General features: G+C 40.4%; 1 protein-coding gene across 1 annotated transcript in view; it reads left to right on the forward strand.

Annotated features, from left to right (window-relative positions):
- BEND6 (BEN domain containing 6) overlaps positions 1-15,328 on the forward strand; it is a 32,445-nt gene extending 17,117 nt beyond the window's left edge. Inside the window, exons 4-6 of the mRNA XM_040983033.1 lie at positions 2,012-2,204; positions 5,643-5,779; positions 14,024-15,328. Of these exons, the coding sequence (XP_040838967.1) occupies positions 2,012-2,204; positions 5,643-5,770 (321 nt within the window). The 3' untranslated portion in view covers positions 5,771-5,779; positions 14,024-15,328. The remainder of the gene's footprint in view (positions 1-2,011; positions 2,205-5,642; positions 5,780-14,023) is intronic.
- The last annotated feature ends 3,109 nt before the right edge of the window (positions 15,329-18,437 follow it).

Here is an 18,437-nt window from a genome sequence, read left to right on the forward strand (position 1 = left end):
TGATATAAGACAACTTTCATCCATAATACAAAATGAAAAGATATAAAGGTAAACAAGTATACACTTGTAATCTCACAAATGAAGGATGTAATGGAGACCAGAGTACCAGGAAACAAAGAAGATCAACAGTATGCATCTCCTGAATAAAAGTAGGCCCCCAATAAATCTGCTATATATACCAAGATAGCAAAATACTACACTCTGTACAACTGCTTATAAAGAGCAGAATGCTGGACTCGAGACTACAGCAGAAGGACTATATTATTGCAACACACAAGGGACAAAAGGGAGGGAGGACAAGGAGAAAAAGGGAAAAAGCCCTGTACCTGCAAAACTGTAAAACGGAAAATAAGAATAAGAAATAGAGAGGCAAAGTGAGAGGAGGAATCCTTGTCCAGGTTTACTCTAAGAAAACGCTTTCAGTGTTATATGTAAGCAGAACTTGTCATTACAGAGTCATTGTAGCTTATCTTAATTATAGAAACAAAATTGATATTTTCTATTATTCTGCTAACAGCTTCCTTTTTAAGATTAGACGCTGGATTTATTAAACACTTTTTAACCCTTTTTTTTTTTTAGTTTGTCTTCCATGTGAATTATTTAGTTGATTAATTTTGGAATGTTAACCACCCTTGCATCCTCTTTGCATATCCTGTTTGTTACTGATTTCTTCTGTTTTCATAGTTAGCTTACAAAAATATCTCATTAAAATATTCATGTATCTTTTTATAAAACTTTTTAATCTCCTTTTTATTTCATGTCCTGATCCAGCTGTGTCATCCATTTAATTCTAAACTCAGAAAAAGAAATTTAAATATATTTCCAGTTTATGGCACTTTGTGAGAATCTTGAAAATGGAAGAGTGCTTTTCTTCCTTGAATGTCTGGAATGTTCTGCAAGTCTGGACCTGCATTTTTTGCTTCTGAATTTTGTTCATTGGTTGCTTTGATTTTTCAAATTCTGGCTCAACTTAGTTTATATTTATATTTCCTATGTTACAAAATACTTGTATTTTGGTAAATTTGTTTTTAAAAAAAAAGAGAAGGTAAACTTCAGCCTCTGAATGCTGGCCGGACACAATTCTTTTTCTAGTTTTCCTAATTTTTGTTCATCAAAACACAGGTGCTGAGAAGACGAGAGCTTTGTTGGAATTATCAGCCTGAGAATATATGTCTTCAAAAGCAATAAAGACTAGCATTCTAACATTCAGAATAGTTGAATCTTTCTGTGTACATTTCTTGTTGCTATGTAGCAGATTGTCACTTACTGATTTCAAATAACATAAATTTATTATCTCTGGGTTCTGTAGGTCAGAAGTCTGGACAGCTGTCACTACGATAATATCAGGGCATCAACAGGTGCTTTTCTTTCTGGAATCTCATACAAATTTGAGTTGTGCAGAATTCAGTTTCTTGTAGCTGTAGAACTGAGTCCCCCATTTTCTTGCTATTGGCAATCTGAAGGTTATTCCCACTGTAAAAGTGGCCACATTTCTTGGTTTGGAGTCCACTTCCACAATGGTCAGGGCCAGCAGTAGCCAGTCAGGTTTCCTTTGTTTTCTATCTCCTTTTTCTGCCTCCATCTTTTACTTTTGAGGAGTTGTATGATTAGACTGCACCTAGATAAACCAGTCTCTTCTTCTATCTAAAGGCAGTGAACTTCAATCCCATGTACATAATTTTGTCTTTTGCTGTCGGATATAGCACAACCATAGGTGGGCATCTTTAGGGGGCCTCTGTTGTGTTTATCACACTTGGTTATGAAATGTTGAGGATTAGACTAATTCTTAAAACACCTGCCAAAAATTTGTATATGTTTTAGAATACATACCTCAAAATACTGAGAATTACATCAAAAATAAAATTCACCTCTAATCCCTGGAATGTAAAATGTATATTAAAAGTGTATCATGTTAAAGAAGGTTGATTCTGTTTTCTGATTATCAATTAGTAATATATTTCTCCAGATATTACTTTTATTTTTCTAATCCCAATTATTTTTTGTCTTTTAGTTCAAGATTGAAAAATGGCAGATTGCCCGATGTAATAAGAGCAAGCCTCAGAAGTTTATTAATGATTTAATGCAAGTACTTTACACAAATGAATATATGGCCACGCATAGCCTAACAGGGGCAAAATCCTCTACTTCAAGGGACAAAGCTGTAAAACCAGCTATGAATCAAAATGAAGTTCAAGAAATCATAGGTGATGATATGGTTGCATGATATTGTCACATGAATTTGATACGATATTGTCACATTAATTTGATGTTATCATTCAAGGTCATGCCATTTTTTTTTCCATTTTTTAATTTTATCTTTGGCTATCTTTACATAGTTAATCTGGGCACAAAGGATCAAGGGCTATAGGAAAGTGGGTAAGACTATTATTTCCACACATTTTTTTTCTATATCTGGAGTAAAGGGGGAGATAAAGGAAGAAACCCCAGCCAGTCTCCCACCCCTCCCAGGTCCCCGATGTGGGGCATTCTCCGAGGGTCTTGCTCAAGTGGTTTTGATAGTTCAACAGTTATGCATTGCTGCCAATATCACCAATCCAAGCATGAAGAAATCACTGCAGAATCCACTGGTTGACATAGTCCATCTTAGAGTCTCACTTTGCTCTGTTTTTTTACTGCCAACATATGGCTGGGGTAGTTGATTGATTAGTTCTATCCTCTGTCTTTTCATAGTTAGGGATCTGAGTCTGGCAGTTTGATTGAGGGAATCCCTAAAGAAACTTTGTTTGAGGTGAACTCAGACCAGATTCTTGTGTGTACTTGCAAGTACAGGGCTTGGTACAGTCCATCGCCACAATCAGCTGGTGATTGTAATTGCTGGATCGGTTCTGTTTGCAGCCCTGACTTCCACTCGAACCAATGGTTGTTGCAGTCCAGCCTGATTCTGCCGAGCACACACTCGGCCCTCACATAAACCACTGGGAGCTGCAGCCTAGTTGGAGCGACCCAAGATAACCCCCAAAAGGCCCGCCTCCTGTCCTGGTTACCATGCTTGCCATTATGTGCAGCAAACTAGTCCAGTCTGTCACACATCCCATTCAGCTCTCATACATGTCAATGGGCATTGAAGCCTAGTTCAACCCAACCAGCTCCACTATCCAGCCTGCATACATGCTGTTGGGTGCTCTTCTGTCTAGCCACCCCTGCCCCGTCCTGGTTTTCATGTTCTCCAGTGGGAGTGGTAACCCAAGAGGAAGGAGCCCACTATTTCCCTTCCTTTACCAGTGAGTGATGGCAGGCTCCTTGGTCATACCTAGTTTAGTCCATCATCACCCCAACTCTTGAGCTAACCAGTGGGGCTAGTATTTCCACAGGGTTTGGCACACACATCCTCCACAGATTCTACCCCCGGATATGGTTCTCTCGTGTGCTACTTAATGTTATGCCCTGTGTAATGTGACCCGTCTCCTGATCCATTATCATGTCAAGTGATAGGATATGATCCTGCTAGACAAGCCCCGAGCCTTAGCTTTTGCATGGACTGGTGTTCAGTGGTCAGCTTTGTTCCGTGATTACAACTTCTACACAGGATTTAAAGGAGTTTGGTATATCAGTCTTATCCATAAAGATCATCTGGTCCCTCTCCTCCAACCTACCAGGTCTCATTACCCTCGCTTTCTTCAAAGTTACTCTGTCATTGGGAATCTTTAGGATTGAATCACATCCCAGAAGCACAGTGGGCTCAACGGAACTGCCTAAGCAGCAATTCAGAGAACCAAAACCTCAGAGCTCGCCACCAGACCCCAAGGTCGCCCCCTCCCCAATCCCATCCACCAAGCAATGATGGCAGTGGGCATGGCCTTGGGCCCACCCAGTTCCCCAGACTTCCCCCTTCAGTGTATTCACCATGAAGGGAGCAGCCTTTGGAGCTCAAGCAGGCCCAGGGACAGGTCACCATGTGTACATACTGGCTGGAATCAGGGCTGCTAGCATGGAGATGATCCTGGGCTAGCACCCACCAGCAGCCAGCAGGCTGCTAAGTTTTTTTTCAGGTCATGTCATTCTTACATGACCTTTCTTGTCAGAGTTATTTTTTATTTATTGTGCTTTTTTCGTTTTAATTTGAAAAGCAGAGTTAGAGAAACAGGGAAACGGAGAACTCTTTCATCTATTGATTCACTCTCTAAATGACCTCAACAGCTGGAGTTGGAGTTTGGCCAGTTTGAAGCCAGGAATTATAAGCTTCTTCCTAGTCTCCCACATGGGTGCAGGGGCCTAAGCAATTGAGCCATCCTATACTGCTTTCCCAGGCACATTACCAGAGAGCTGGATCAAAAGTAGAGCAGACAGGACCTTAAACCAGCAACCATGGATTGCCAGTGCTACAAGTAGCGCCTTAACATACTGTGCTATTACACCAGCCCCAAACTTATGTTTTTGTCATGGAAAAACCTTAAGATAGTCTAAAACACTCATTAAATATGGGAAAATTGGGCCCGGCACGGTGGCTTAAACCCTAAAGTCCTCGCCTTGAATGTGCCTGGGATCCCATATGGGTGCTGTTTCTAATCCCAGTGGTCCTACTTCCCATCCAGCTCCCTGCTTGTGACCTGGGGAAGCAGTCAAGGACCCTGCGCCCATTTGGGAGACCTGGAAGTGGTTCCTGGCTCCTGGCTTCAGATAGGCGCAGCATCAACCTTTACAGACACTTGGGGAATGAATCATTGGATAGAAGATCTTCCTCTCTGTCTCTCCTCCTCTCTGTATATCTGACTTTGCAATAAAACTAAAATAAATCTAAAAAAAAGTAGAAAAATTTATAGGGAAATTTTATATTAAGATGGTTAAAATCAAACTAAATTTTAAAACTAAAAAGTTGAGTTAATTAATAACTTTAGAAAGTAAATTTTTAAAAGTTTTAAAAATGAAATTTCAGTGTTTCTATCTTTTTTATCTTTCTTCTTTTGATATTAGCCATCATTATTTATCCTAGAAAGATAGAGGTCAGCTGAATATCCAAATTTGTGATTTTTGCATTAATGAATCTCTTTAAATATAATCTAGATTATCCAATTAAGTTCTTTTATATGTATTCAACAGATTTAGGCATTCTCTGAACCCAAATTCTACATGTATTATTTTATAGTTAGGAAAGTATCAGTCACAATCTGGCTATTTCAACTGAAGTTAAGAATGGATGAAAATAAATGCCTACCACTTTGGAGCAAGATTTAGAGTTCACAGCAAGTGATTGTGTTAAAGTTAATTGGTGCTGCAGAAAGGCAAATATGTATGTTCTCAGTTTTTTTAAAGATTGCTTTATTTGTTTGAAAGTTGGTATTACGGAGAAAGAGAAGGAAAGGTCTTGGATCCAATGGGCCACTCTCCAAATGGAGAGCAGCCAGACATGAACTGGCACCCACATGGGACGCCAGCACCACGGACAGTGGCTTTACCCACCACAATAGCATTGGCCCCACTCTCAGTTTGTAATACAGACTTTCTGGTATCTCTTGCTTGAATGCGAAAAGTCTGCTTATAGATCCACCTATTAAACATTGTGGAAACTTGGGCTACTTTTGTAAAATGCATATGAAATTTTAATGTAAGATGCTTGATGCTTTACCTGGATTCATATACTACGATGCAAACCCTTCAGACAATATTTTTATTGTTTTTTACAGGTGTAACAAAACAGTTATTTCCAAATACAGATGATGTTTCAATTAGGAGAATGATAGGGCAAAAGCTAAACAACTGTACCAAGAAGCCAAATGTAAGCAAAAATCTTAATTCTCAGGATATTAAGTAGATCATTTTGGTAAGTATTTTAAATCCTTCAACCCCTTTCACCATGGCAAGAAAATACTGTCATGTTTTTAGATGTTGAAGAGCCTTTTCTAGATACTCTCTTAGATGACACCAGTGACCTGTGAAATGCTGAAAGTGTTACTGAGGGTGGTAGTGGGATTGAGAAAAAGACTGAGAAATCCTAAGTTCAGTTATGCAGGTCTTCCTTGCATAGAACCTCTCAAATGTTTTTATATACTTCTACTGTGCTCATGTGCACCAGAAATCTCTAAAAGGGCCACAGAGTAACTAGTGCTCTCCAAAGGTATTCAGAAATGTTTCTTTACAGAACAGATGCTAACTTGGGGCTAGGGTACAAAGAAGGCAAAGGAGGAACCCATGACAAGTCAGGAAAGGCTTCTTTAGAACACAGGAGAGTCAGACCTCTGGAAAGTCTCTGATGTGCATGCATGAGACTGAACTTACAGCTGGAGACAGTAGGGTGACATGCATACCAGCTACTGGACACAAATCTTGCAGCGTCTCCACCATCCTCCATGCTGCTTCACATTATTTCTTTAATTTATTTATATATTTATTTATTTATATCTGTAAGGCAGAGAAAGAAAAAAGGAAATGAGAGACAGACACAGAGACCTTGCCCATCCTTCTGGTTCATTCCCCAAATACTCGTAAAAGCTAGAAGTGAGACAAAATGAAGCCAGGAGCCCAGAACTCAACCTGGGTCTGCGTGGCAGGTACCCAAGTACTTGAACTATCACCTGATATCTCCTACACTGAACATCAGCAGAAACCTGGGATTGGAAGTAAGGCTGGGACTCAACCCCAGACACACCATGGCGTATGGGATGTGGGCTTGCTCTATGTCTTGTCTTTCACTTTACATCAAACATCTAGCCTTTCTCACTGGCTTCAAACCTTGAAATAATTGTAATAATTCAATATAGATTTTGACAAGATATTTTAATTTTATTAACAAAAAAATTTTAGTGAGAGTTTTGAAGAAAATATACATTTAGGGTTTTTTGTTTCCTTATTTGTTTATTATGATATGGTTCCATAGGTCTGGGATTTCCCTCCCCTCTTCCCCAAGTCCCGTCCCTCCCACTGATTCCCCCCATATCATTACAGTAGAATAGTCCTTCATAAACAGTCCTAAGTCTGTCTTCATGCTCTTTTAATTTATCCTGACTTTGTAGGTATGGACAATGGTAGAGAGTCCATCATCCTATTGTCAAGATGTATTTAACAGTTTCATGGGAAATCCATCTTTGATTTGGAAGTAGAGATGCATACTGCATTGTATCCTCACATCTCTATCACACAGTTACTATACATTCCATTCAATGAAAAGCCATAAAATAAAATCAATAATAGGAAGAAAAATAGGAAATATACAACAACATGGAGTTTTATAGCATGCTGTTGAATAACCAATGTGTCACTGAAGAACCAAAAAAGAAAATCAAAGACCTTCTTGAAGCAAATGGTGATCTATTTTTTTCTTAGAAAATACACTTTATTGTTAGGGTTGGCCTCAGTGGAATTTTGTGTCTCCTGTAGCAACCCAACATCATGATGCATTCATTTGTCTTTACCCTTTTTCCTCTAATATTTAGATGAAAATATATTTATGTTATTAATATTTTCATTGATTAATGAAGACAAATGGATGACAAATGAGGGTAAAAATCCATCATCAGCATCCATTTTTCTCTTCCATTTACTTTTCTAATTTTGACTTTTCTTTGCGATTCTCTGCATCTTTGGCCCTCTTTGATATCATTTTAGCACTTCATTTTCTTCTGATTCTGTTTTAAAATTTTATCTAGTTAGGGCCTGGCATGGTAGCTTAGTTGCTAAAGTCCTCACCTTGCATGTGCCAGGATCCCATATGGGCACCAGTTTGTATCCCGACTATTACACTTCCCATCCAGCTCCCTGCTTGTAACCTGGGAAAGCAGTTGAGGACAGCCCGAAGCCTTGGGACCCTGCACCCATTCTCCTTTCTCCTGGCTTTGGATTGGCTCAGCTCTGGCTGCTGTGTCCACTTAGGGAGTGAACCAGCAGTTGGTAAATCTTTTCTCTCTGTCTCTCTTACCTCTATAAATCTGAATTTTCAAGAAAATAAATATAAATCTTTTTTAAAAATTTTATAAATTTTTTAATCAGTTTATCTGAGAGGGAAAGAGAGATTGCTCATCTACCAGATCCCTTCCTAAATGACAACAGTGGCAATAGTCCAGAGGCCAAAACTAGAAGTAGAGCTCAATCCAGGTCTCTCCTGTGGCTTTAGGCAGCAACTCCCTGAGCCGACACCTGTTGCCTTCAAGGGTGTACATAAAGGTGAAGCTGGAATCAGGAACACAGCAACAGACTGTGTTTTAAATTGAATATGGAACTATATGTAATGTACCAGCTTATCCCCATTCATACCTATTAGGGATTAACACCCTCATCCTCTTCACAGCTCTCTTAGCTCCTTTGTTATACAGCTAAGTCAAGCTCTGATGAGAGTTTATCATAGTTTCTTGTATTTAAAAGTATACTACTGGGCTCAGCGCGATATAGTGGTTAAAGTCCTCGCCTTGAACGTGCTAGGATCCCATATGGGTGCCAGTTCTAATCCCGGCAGCCCTGCTTCCCGTTCAGCTCCCTGTTTGTCGCCTGGGAATGCAGTCGAGGACAACCCAAAGCTTTGGAACCTTGTACCCATGTGGGAAACTGCGAGGAAACTCCTGGCTCCTGGCTTTGGATTGACTCAGCTCCAACCGTTGCAGCCACCTGGGGAGTGAACCACTGGCTGGAAGATCTTCCTCTCTGTCTGTTCTTCTCTATGTATATCTGCCTTTCCAATAAAAATAAGTAAATAAGTAAATAAGTAAATAAGTAAATAAATAATAATAATAAAAAAATAATAATAAATAAAAAATAAGTAAATAAGTAAATCTTTTGTAGTATATATATATATATATATATACTACTTACAGCAACTGCAATGGGAATGTTTCCCTTGACTTGTACATACTTGTAGACTGACCCTAAAGAATTAGAGATAGTAAAGATATTTGCATCGACTTTCTCCCTAAATGTCCATAAATTTCAAAAGACTTTCTGGTCATGGGATAACTACTTGAATGGGCTCTTAAGACTTCTCATTTTGACAAGAGGTGACCCAGTTACCCAAGTCCCTTTTCTGTTTGGAGGACTTGTAGCTATCCTTAGGAGCATCCTGTAGCACTACAGAGCCCTGCAAAGCATTCAAGTCTCATAACCTTTGGCTTTTTAGTATCTCAGACCACCAAGATACGAAACTCTGACCATATCAGCTACCAGGTTGTTCAAGAAATGAAAATTAAAGTTTATGTTAATTTTGCTTTCATTTGCCAGCAGTAGTGTTACTAAACCACCTCGCTACAGCATAATTAACATGGGCGCAAGGGGGAGACAGACATTCAGTATGAGTCAGCACACTTTGTGCCTCCTGGGGCTTTACTTTGTAAAGCCACATTGCTTAGACTGGAAATGCCTGTATTTTTTTTACAGTTTAAAAAAATATATTTATTTTAGACGAGAGTGACAGAGACATAGAGGCAGAGAGAGACATCTTTTATCCACTGGTTCACCCCTAAATGGCCACAGCAGGTGAGGATGTGTCAGGTTGAAGCCAGGAGAATGGAACTCCCTCTGAATCTCCCACATGTGTGGCAAGGACTCAAGTACTCAGGCCATCTCCTGCTGCCTTCCCAGGTACATTAAATGCCTGTATTTTGAGTCACAGAAGAAGACGGAGGAGGCTAAAGACACTGCTTACAACGCTTAGGAAATTATGTCTCCCGCTTCCTATCCTGTTCCCCTGCCTCATGCATATAATGGAATGAAATGTTTTTCATTGAAAGCTATCTTTCATTTTAAATCTCATTGAACTCAAAGTATTTCAAAAGGGTGTGAGAAGATAATGCTGAGAAACAGGGTCACCTACAACCTCAGTGTTGGATGAATTAGTCTGATATAGCACCATCTAGTGGAATGCTGCTATATTTTTTCTCTTCTGGGTGGTTTAAGTCACAGGAGATTAAGATGACTACAGCCATATCCTGTCCAGTGCTATCACCAAAAAAATTTCTTTGAAAAAACAGCTGTACTACATTAACTATTAAGGATATGACTCAAAACCATGTAGATGCAGAGTTGCCATGCAACCAAGAGGCTGAGAAGCCCCCCCACCAATAGTCCCTGTGGTCAGCTCTGCCCTCCGCCCTGCGCTGAGCTGAGGTTGCTGCTGGTAGCTTCACGGCAAATGTTTCACAGTTAAAGCTCATTTCTCCAAAGTTCAGAGCTATAGAGTATTCCTCCTCTTTTTTTTTTTTTTCCATCTTTTCCTCTCATTTCTGAGATTGCCTTCAAGGTGCCTGCAGTTCTCACTTGCTGAGAGTTTGGTGTTATAAGATGCTGTACTCTGCCATTGTCCGCACTACAGTGTCAGGATACACTTAAGTAGCAGAATGATGAACTTACAGTTGATGATGAAGGACTATCCTATTGTAGTGTTATAGGGGAAATCGGTGGAGGGTGGAGACTTGGTGAAGGGGGAATGGAAATCCCAGGGTCTATGGAACTAAATTATGAAATAATAAAACAAGTACATTTTTAACAAACAGTTTGATGTTATCAATCTTTGGCCTTCCTCTAACGTAGCATTACCTATATATTTATTATAACTTAATGATCCAATCTGTGTTGCTCAAATGGAGAATGGGAGGAGGGGATGATCTGACCCTTTCTCCCATTAGGGGACATTTAGAAATGTTTGGAGTTAATTTTGATTGTCACGGCTGGGTGATATTCCTGGCATCTAGTGGAAAGAGACCAGAAACACAGCTAAAACAATCCTCGGGAAATAACCACCTGCTCTTCTCTCCCTCTTTTGCCCTCACCTGCTAGTCCTCTGTCCCACCAGCCCATTAGCTCCCCCAACACATACATACAGTCTGAAAATGGCATTAATTGCCATGCTTGAAAGACCCTGATGTACAGTTTCTTTAGTTTGGAGATCATGAAACTAAAATCTAAAAGTGCTTAACTAATCAAAGTCACATGATTGCAACACTAGCTAGCCACCACCAGCATCTGGTTCTCTGTGTTTCTCATTGTATTAGTCATGATTTTTGAAAGAAACAAAGTCAATTTGTGTGTGTGTGTATATGTGTGTAAGAAAAAGAGAAATATTGTACTACATTGGCTCCTGCAATTCTGGGGCCTGGCAAGACTAGAAATGAAAGGCAGCTCTCACTTGCTGAGAGCCTGATGTTGTAGTATGCTGTACTCTGCCACCAGGCAGGCGGACCACCAGACTGGCATCCCAGAGAAGAGCTGGTGCTGATGTCTTGAGTCCTAAAGTCAGCTTGGAGACAGAATTCCTTTTTGCTCAGGGACCCTTCGTCTTTAAGGCCCTGAACTGTTTGGAAAAGGCTTCTTAAAGTCTATTAAATGTTAATCACATCTAAAAATACTTGACAGCAGTGTCTAGACTGGCTGGTAATTGAGTAAGCACTATGGCCTAGCCAAGTTGATACATAAAATTAATCATCACATTTATCTGATGTGTTGGGGACAGAACGTCTGGTTGGAACACCCACTCTGCCTACCAGTGTCAGTTTGTGTCCTGGCTGCCCCACTTTCCACGTATCTCCCTGCTTGTGGCCTGGGAAAGCAGTAGATAGTGGCACAAAACCTTGGGACCCTGTACTCACACAGGTATAAAACTCCTGGCTCTTGGCTTTGAATTAAGTCAACTCCGGCCATTGAGGCCATTTGGGTAGTGAACCAGCAAATGAAAGATCTTTTTGTCTCTCCTTATTTTTGTACTTTGGCCTTTCCATCAAAAATAAATAAATAAATTTTTAAAAACAAAGACTCAATTTAGGATACCCCATCTCAGACCAGAGTGCCTGCTTTGTGTCTAACTCCAATTCTTGTCTGGTTTCCTGACAACATACACACTGGAGAAGCAGATGATTGCTTAGACTTGGGGATCCGTGCCTGCAGGAGACCTGGGCTCTTCTGGATCCCGCCCCGGACCTACCTGTGTGGGCATCTGGGCAGTGAACCAGTGAATGGAAGGTCTTGCTCATGACTCCCTGCCTCTGCCTCTACCTTTCAAATAAAAGGAAAATAAATGGAGACAAAGTTTGAGGGAAAAAAAAAAAAACCCCACTAATGTGTCAACATGAAGTTTTAATTCTGAACTTCTATTTGACAAGAAATAAATTATGAAAACTGTATAATATTTAAAAGGTAATAAATTTCTGTGATAACACATATTACAAGAAAAATTACAGTAATTTTAAAGTCTTCATTTATCTTAAACTAATTGAAATGTAGAGTGTTAGAGAGAGAGGGAAATCTCTTTCTTCTACAAGTTCACTCCCCAAATATTTACAATAGCCAGGGCTAGGCCAGACCAAAGCCAGGAGCCTGAGCGCCTCTGTTCATGGCAAGGGTCCAAACATTTAAACCATCGTCTGCCGACACATTGGGAAGCTGGATTGGAAGTAGAGTAACTGAGACTCAAACTGACACATTGATAACGAATGCAAGCATCTCATGCAGCAGCTTAACTGCAGCACCGCAGTGACCACCTGGCCACCTCGTACATCATATTTTTGCTAAACATAGACTATCTCCTACTGTATCAAAAATTGTGCTTCAGGACTAGCATTGTGGTGCAGTGGGCTAAGCTACCAGCTGTGACGCTTGCATCCCTTATGAGTACCATTTTGAGCACTGGCTACTCTGCATCCCATCCAGATGCCCATTAATGTAACTGGACAGCAACAGAAGATGGCCCAAGTGCCAAAAGAAGCTCCTGGCTCCTGGCTTCAACGTGGCCCAGCCCCAGCCTGCTCATTTGGAGAGGAAAGCAGCAGATGCAGATCTCTGTTTCTTTCTCTCTCTCATTCTCTAATTCTGCTTTTCAAATAAGGAAAATTGTTTAATTGCTTTGTGTTTTTCCATTTGACAGCTTGCAGATATTTCTTTCACATTTAACTCTATAATACCAACTAATTTGTAGGATTGTTATCAAATTTAGGGAAATGCTTATCGAGTTTCTGTCCTATCTGATACACAAATTTTCAGGGCATTTCAGATGTTCAATAAAATGAATGCTCTTAAATATTCTTTCAATTGGGCCTGGTGCAGTGGCCTAGCAGCTAAAGTCCTCGCCTTGAACGCGCTAGGATCCCATATGGATGCCCTGCTTCCCATCCAGCTCCCTTCTATGGTCTGGGAATGCAGTCAAGGATGGCCCAAAGCTTTGGGACCCTGCACCCGCGTGGCAGGCCAGGAGGAAGCTCTGTGCTCCCAGCTTCGGATTGACTCAGCTCCAGCCATTGCAGTCACTTGGGGAGTGAACCAACAGCTGGAATATCTTCCTCTCTGTCTCTCCTCCTCTCTGTATATCTGCCTTTCCAATAAAAATAAATAAATAAATTTTAATGAAATAAATAAATCTTTTAAAAATATATTCTTTCAATTGACCACAATCCAAGTATGCCTAGGAGATTTCCCAAACTGAGATGACCAGCAATAACATAATGATACAAACAAGAGAACCCAGAGCGCATTTAAGTCTGTTTTTTAACAATTTCGGCAATGCCCATTGCTGTTCCATTATTACACCAGAATGTAAAACATAATTTACAGGCTTCAGAAATTGAAAGAGCCAGTCTTTACTGGTTATAATGAAACATCTTATGTTTGTAAATTTGGTAAACTATACAAACACTAAGTTATTACTAGGGCCTCTTTTTATGGAAGATATCACAACTTTGTTAGTTTCCGAGGGATTCTTGTTTTAAAACAGATAAAGAAAGTTTGTGAAGCTGCCTAATGTAAGTTATCCAGAAATGTTATTGGTTAATGATGGACGGGAATTGTTGATAACTTAAGATGGCAGATGAGTGTATGGAAGTGGAGTATTATACTCTGTGTGTTTTAAAATTTAGTTAAGAGAAATTGCTGCTAAAGTGACTTGAGGGAAAAATAAATGTAAAATACCTTGTTTTGCTATACTCAGATTGCTCTGAATGGACCATACGGTAATTCTTAATGTACCTTAGTGGAAACAGATCTTACTAACACTTTGTACTTTTTGGTGCAACTTTGTGACAGATCACTTAACTCATAGAACTGTTAAAAATACTATGAAGTTTTAACCACACATTGCTCTCTTAAACATTTGCTTTTTTAGGCATTGCAGGTATGCAAAACAGAGCATCTTCAGTTCTAAATCTAGCGTTGGATTTGATTGGAGAATCTGTAGGACCCCTTCCCTCCACCACAGGAAGTGAGCCCAAAGGGACATGTACAGTGACAGTGAATGGAACAACAAGCTCGATGAAGAAGCTGCATGTAGATCCCACCCTAAAATACCAGTGATGCACTGAACCAGACAATTCGTACCAAATAAGCATGCTGTATGGTTTCTCTGGAAATACTCATTTTTCCTATCCTGAAATACTTACCTGTACAGAATAGTCAGAGCTCCAATAGCAACAAAAATTTCAACCGATAAGATTGGTATCCAAAGCAATGATTATGCATTTATTATTACCAAGGACTACCCGTTACACTTGATGGATCATTAGCATAAGCACATGTTTGGAAAAGTAAACAGTGAAATGTTTACAAGTATGAGAGCAACAAAATCAGCCTAAAATCTGATAATCATGTGCAACCAAGTAATAATGGTATAGCAATAAATGTCAGGAATGTTCTGTTCTCTAAATGTTTATAAAATAGACATGAAAAAAATAAGAGCAGCAAGATCATGTTATCTTAACAGTAAACTACTCTACCACAGTCCTGAAAAACAAACTCAAGGTTTTGTCCTTGTTAAATCAGGATGCTTTCAGGATACCCTTGTTGTCCACGGTGTGTAGAAAAAAATAAGAAAAACATCAATATCGCCTAAAAACATTCAAGAGAAGAATGAGATGTAACATCATATATACTTGGCCGGTTATGTTGCTACACTGCTTAGTCTTTTTGGTTCGTTCGTTCATTTGTTTATTTAGCAGTGAGCATGCTATCAGAGTTGAATGATGAGAACCAATAAGAGTACACCTGACACACCAGGCAGGCATCTCTGCAAAGACCGGATGTCACTGCTCTGTTTTTTACTGCTTTATTTTCCTCATAGAAGAAATATAAATTGCAAAAAAAAAAAAAATCATATGTGTTTGGTGATCACACAAAAAGAAAAGCTACCATTTTGTAAGTCAACAAAAGAGAAACATCCTTCATCAAGAAGCCTCTCTCAGGCTGGCACACATGATGACGCTGCACCATGAAGCCATGCTGCTTCAGCACTCAAGGTCATGGTCTAGCTTGGAAAAGGGAATGTATGCTACAATACTTAGATATGCAGTATTGTGGACCCAGAGAACATCCCATAAATGTTGCTCGATACAAATGTGGTTGTACAAAATAAAAGCTCTTATGGAAATAATTTATGTAGAATTTGCTACTTTTACTTAAACAAATAAATTCCATTGAAAAGATAAAAGACAATTTCTTCTTTGTTTTTTAGGTTTTTAATTTCTTATAGGAAGGAAAAGGTGAGTCCTTTAAGGGGTTAGGTCCAGTGTTGCAAGTGGGAGTGTAGATAATATACAGGCTCAGTTAGATTCAGAGCGCAGTAGCCTAATGGCTGAAGTCCTCACCTTGCACGTGCTGGGAACCTATGTGGGTTCCAGTTTGTGTCCCAGTGACCCCCAATTCCCATCCAGCTCCCTGCTTGTATCCTGGGAAAGCACTCGAGATGCCCTGCACCTATGTGGGAGATCTGGAGGAGGCTCCTGGCTTCAGTACGGCTCAGCTCCAGCTTTCTCGGCCAGTGGGAGAGTGAACCAGCGGACAAAAGATCTTTCTGTATCTCCTTCTCTCTGTATATCTGCCTTCCAATTAAAAAAAAAAAAAGTTAAAAATAAATCTTAAAAAAAAAAAAGATGGCAGCATTCTCATTTGCAGTCTAGCCTACCACACCCGAGCCCCAGTCCCTTAGCACTTTAATCTCCTTGTCTCTTTTTATTGTTTGATTCTTTGGGAGATTTTTCTTATTTATGTATCTTCAAATCCATCTATTACATTTTTATTTTAATTGTCAAAATTCTAATTCCAGAACTGTTTATTATATTCTGATTATTCCTTTTTTTAAAAAAAAAATTATGTTTTTAAGAAGCAGAGGAAAATTTAGTTTGCATTGGCTGGTTCATTCTGCACATGCGTACAGTGGCTCCAGGCCAAGAGCTAACACCAGGAGCCAGGAATTCCATCCAGAGCTCGTACATGAGTGGCAAGCACCTAGGCGCTTTACCCGCCAGAGCTGCTTCCAAGCATGTGAATTCGCAGGGAGCTGGAAGCGGGAGTTGGGCTTGAGTGTTGGGCCCAGGGCCTCTTATCTACAGCGTGAGCATTTTAATGGACTAGAATTGATCCATTCTCATAAGCAAAGGTAAGGGAAATACAATGGAAGATGGGCAGGGTCATAGAGTAGGAATACTTGGGCAACACACTGGAATAAGCCCAACTACAGATGTCTTTTCAGCATGCCCACTTCTTTATACATTAAGATGACAGTGTGAAGCTTCAAATTAACTGGGTAAGCAAAAGCTTGTATGGCAAGTCATCCTTTGATTCGTGCTTACAAGGAAATCTCAGAATCCTCTGTAAATGTTTTAAGAAGAAAGGGACTAGATTAGAAATAATGTGATAATCTTGCAATAGCTTGATGACAACAAACACACCAAACACCCAGACACTGGTTTTTCAACCAGGACTGCTTGCTACTACAGGAAAAAATTCAAGCGTCTCATTCCAAAGTTAGGCAAAGAAGACACACAAGATGTGCTTGGAACATCATGCTACACCAGAAGGTACATCATACCGCCCGGAGAGTCATGGCCACATGCGTCAGCAAAAGGGACTCCAGCTGGCCATCTGGGATAATGAACATCAAAATAAAATAGGACTAGGGGCCCGGCGTGGTGGCACAAGTGGTTAAAGATCCTCACCTTGCACGCCCGGGATCCCATATGGGCGCCGGTTCTAATCCCAGCAGCCCCGCTTCCCTTCCAGCTCCCTGCCTGTGGCCCGGGAAAGCAGTTGAGGACGGCCCAAAGCTTTGGGAACCTGCACCCGCGTGGGAGACCCGGAAGAGGCTCCTGGCTTCGGACCGGCGTAGTATCGGCCGTTGCGCTCACTTGGGGAGTGAATCATCGGACGGAAGATCTTCCTCTCTGTCTCCTCTGTATATCCGCCTTTCCAATGAAAAAATAATAAAAATAAATTTAAAAAAATAAATAAAATAGGACTATAACAGATTAAACCTTTCTGAGAGAAGAGTAATCCATGCTAATTATTATAGTAAAGAATTATAATAAAATATTTAGTGGTTTATTAATAAATAAGGGGAAAGTGTATGGAGTCCAGCTCCAGCTGAGTTCGCAACTCGAGAAGGGTACGTGGATGAGGCGCAAAGAGGAAAGAAAGATGAACCACTAGGATTTCATGATCATAATGGACAATGCGGGAAAGCTGTCCGCTTTATTTATACAAAATCAGTCAAACTCTGGCTCAGACTTTTTACATCATGGTCAAGTTGGGAATTTCTAAGGATAATTCTGCCATTAGTTTTAACAATAGAAGTTCCTGCTACAATTCTTATCCTACAACTCAATCTTGTATCACAAAGAATAGAGGAATCTAAAGAATGAGGAAAGAATGAAAGCCTAAATATAGGTCCCTTGATTAGCATAATCACCAACATTAACCTCCAAGCTCACACTGAGCAAAAGGCCAGCCCACAGTAGCAAACAACGCCTGGATGGATTAGAATTCCCTGGTGTCCATGCAAAAGGTGAAGCTGCATTCAGGTGGCTGCAGAGATGGCCACCGGGCCCTGCCCAACAGCAGGAAATTCCCTGCGGCCGTGCCTGCAATGGAACAATACTCTTCACACCTTCGTGTCCCCTACATCCACTGCCTGGACCTCAACAGTGTAGGCTTTTATCATAATCAAAGTCAAAGTAAGATTGTGGAAAGAGTAACAGGATTAGGAAATTACTATTTTTACAATGACCCTGGTAAAGATTTGTTGAAGCAAAAACTACCAGGGGATGCTAAATCTTGAAGTGTAAGTTCATCAGGAGAGGATATTTATATGCTTCAAAGTATTAGCTCTAGATTACTTAGAAGTGGTGAGAAAGGGGCAGCTCTGTGGTACAGTGGGTAAGGCCACTGTTGATGCACCAGTGCCTCGTGTGGGTGATGGTTTCAGTTTCAGCTGCTCCACTTCCAGTCCAGTTTCCTGCTAATGTGCCTGGGAAAACAATGGAAGATGGCCCAGGTCATTGGGCCCCTGTGCCCACATGGAAGACCTGGAAGAAGCTCCTGGCTTCATATTGGCCAAGATCCAATCATGTGGCCAGATGAGCAATGAACCAGAAAATGGAAGACCTCTCTACCTCTCCTTCTCTCTGGCTATGACTCTGCCTTTCAAATAAGCAAATAGGTTTTTTTAAAAAGATTTATTTATTGGCCCCTGCGCGGTGGCGCAAGTGGTTAAGTCCTCGCTTTGCACGCCCCCGGGATCCCATATGGGC

This window comes from Ochotona curzoniae, unplaced genomic scaffold (genome assembly GCF_017591425.1).
Source record: "Ochotona curzoniae isolate NIBS_2020 unplaced genomic scaffold, NIBS_Ocur_1.0 contig_3819, whole genome shotgun sequence".
Taxonomy (NCBI): Eukaryota; Metazoa; Chordata; class Mammalia; order Lagomorpha; family Ochotonidae; genus Ochotona; species Ochotona curzoniae.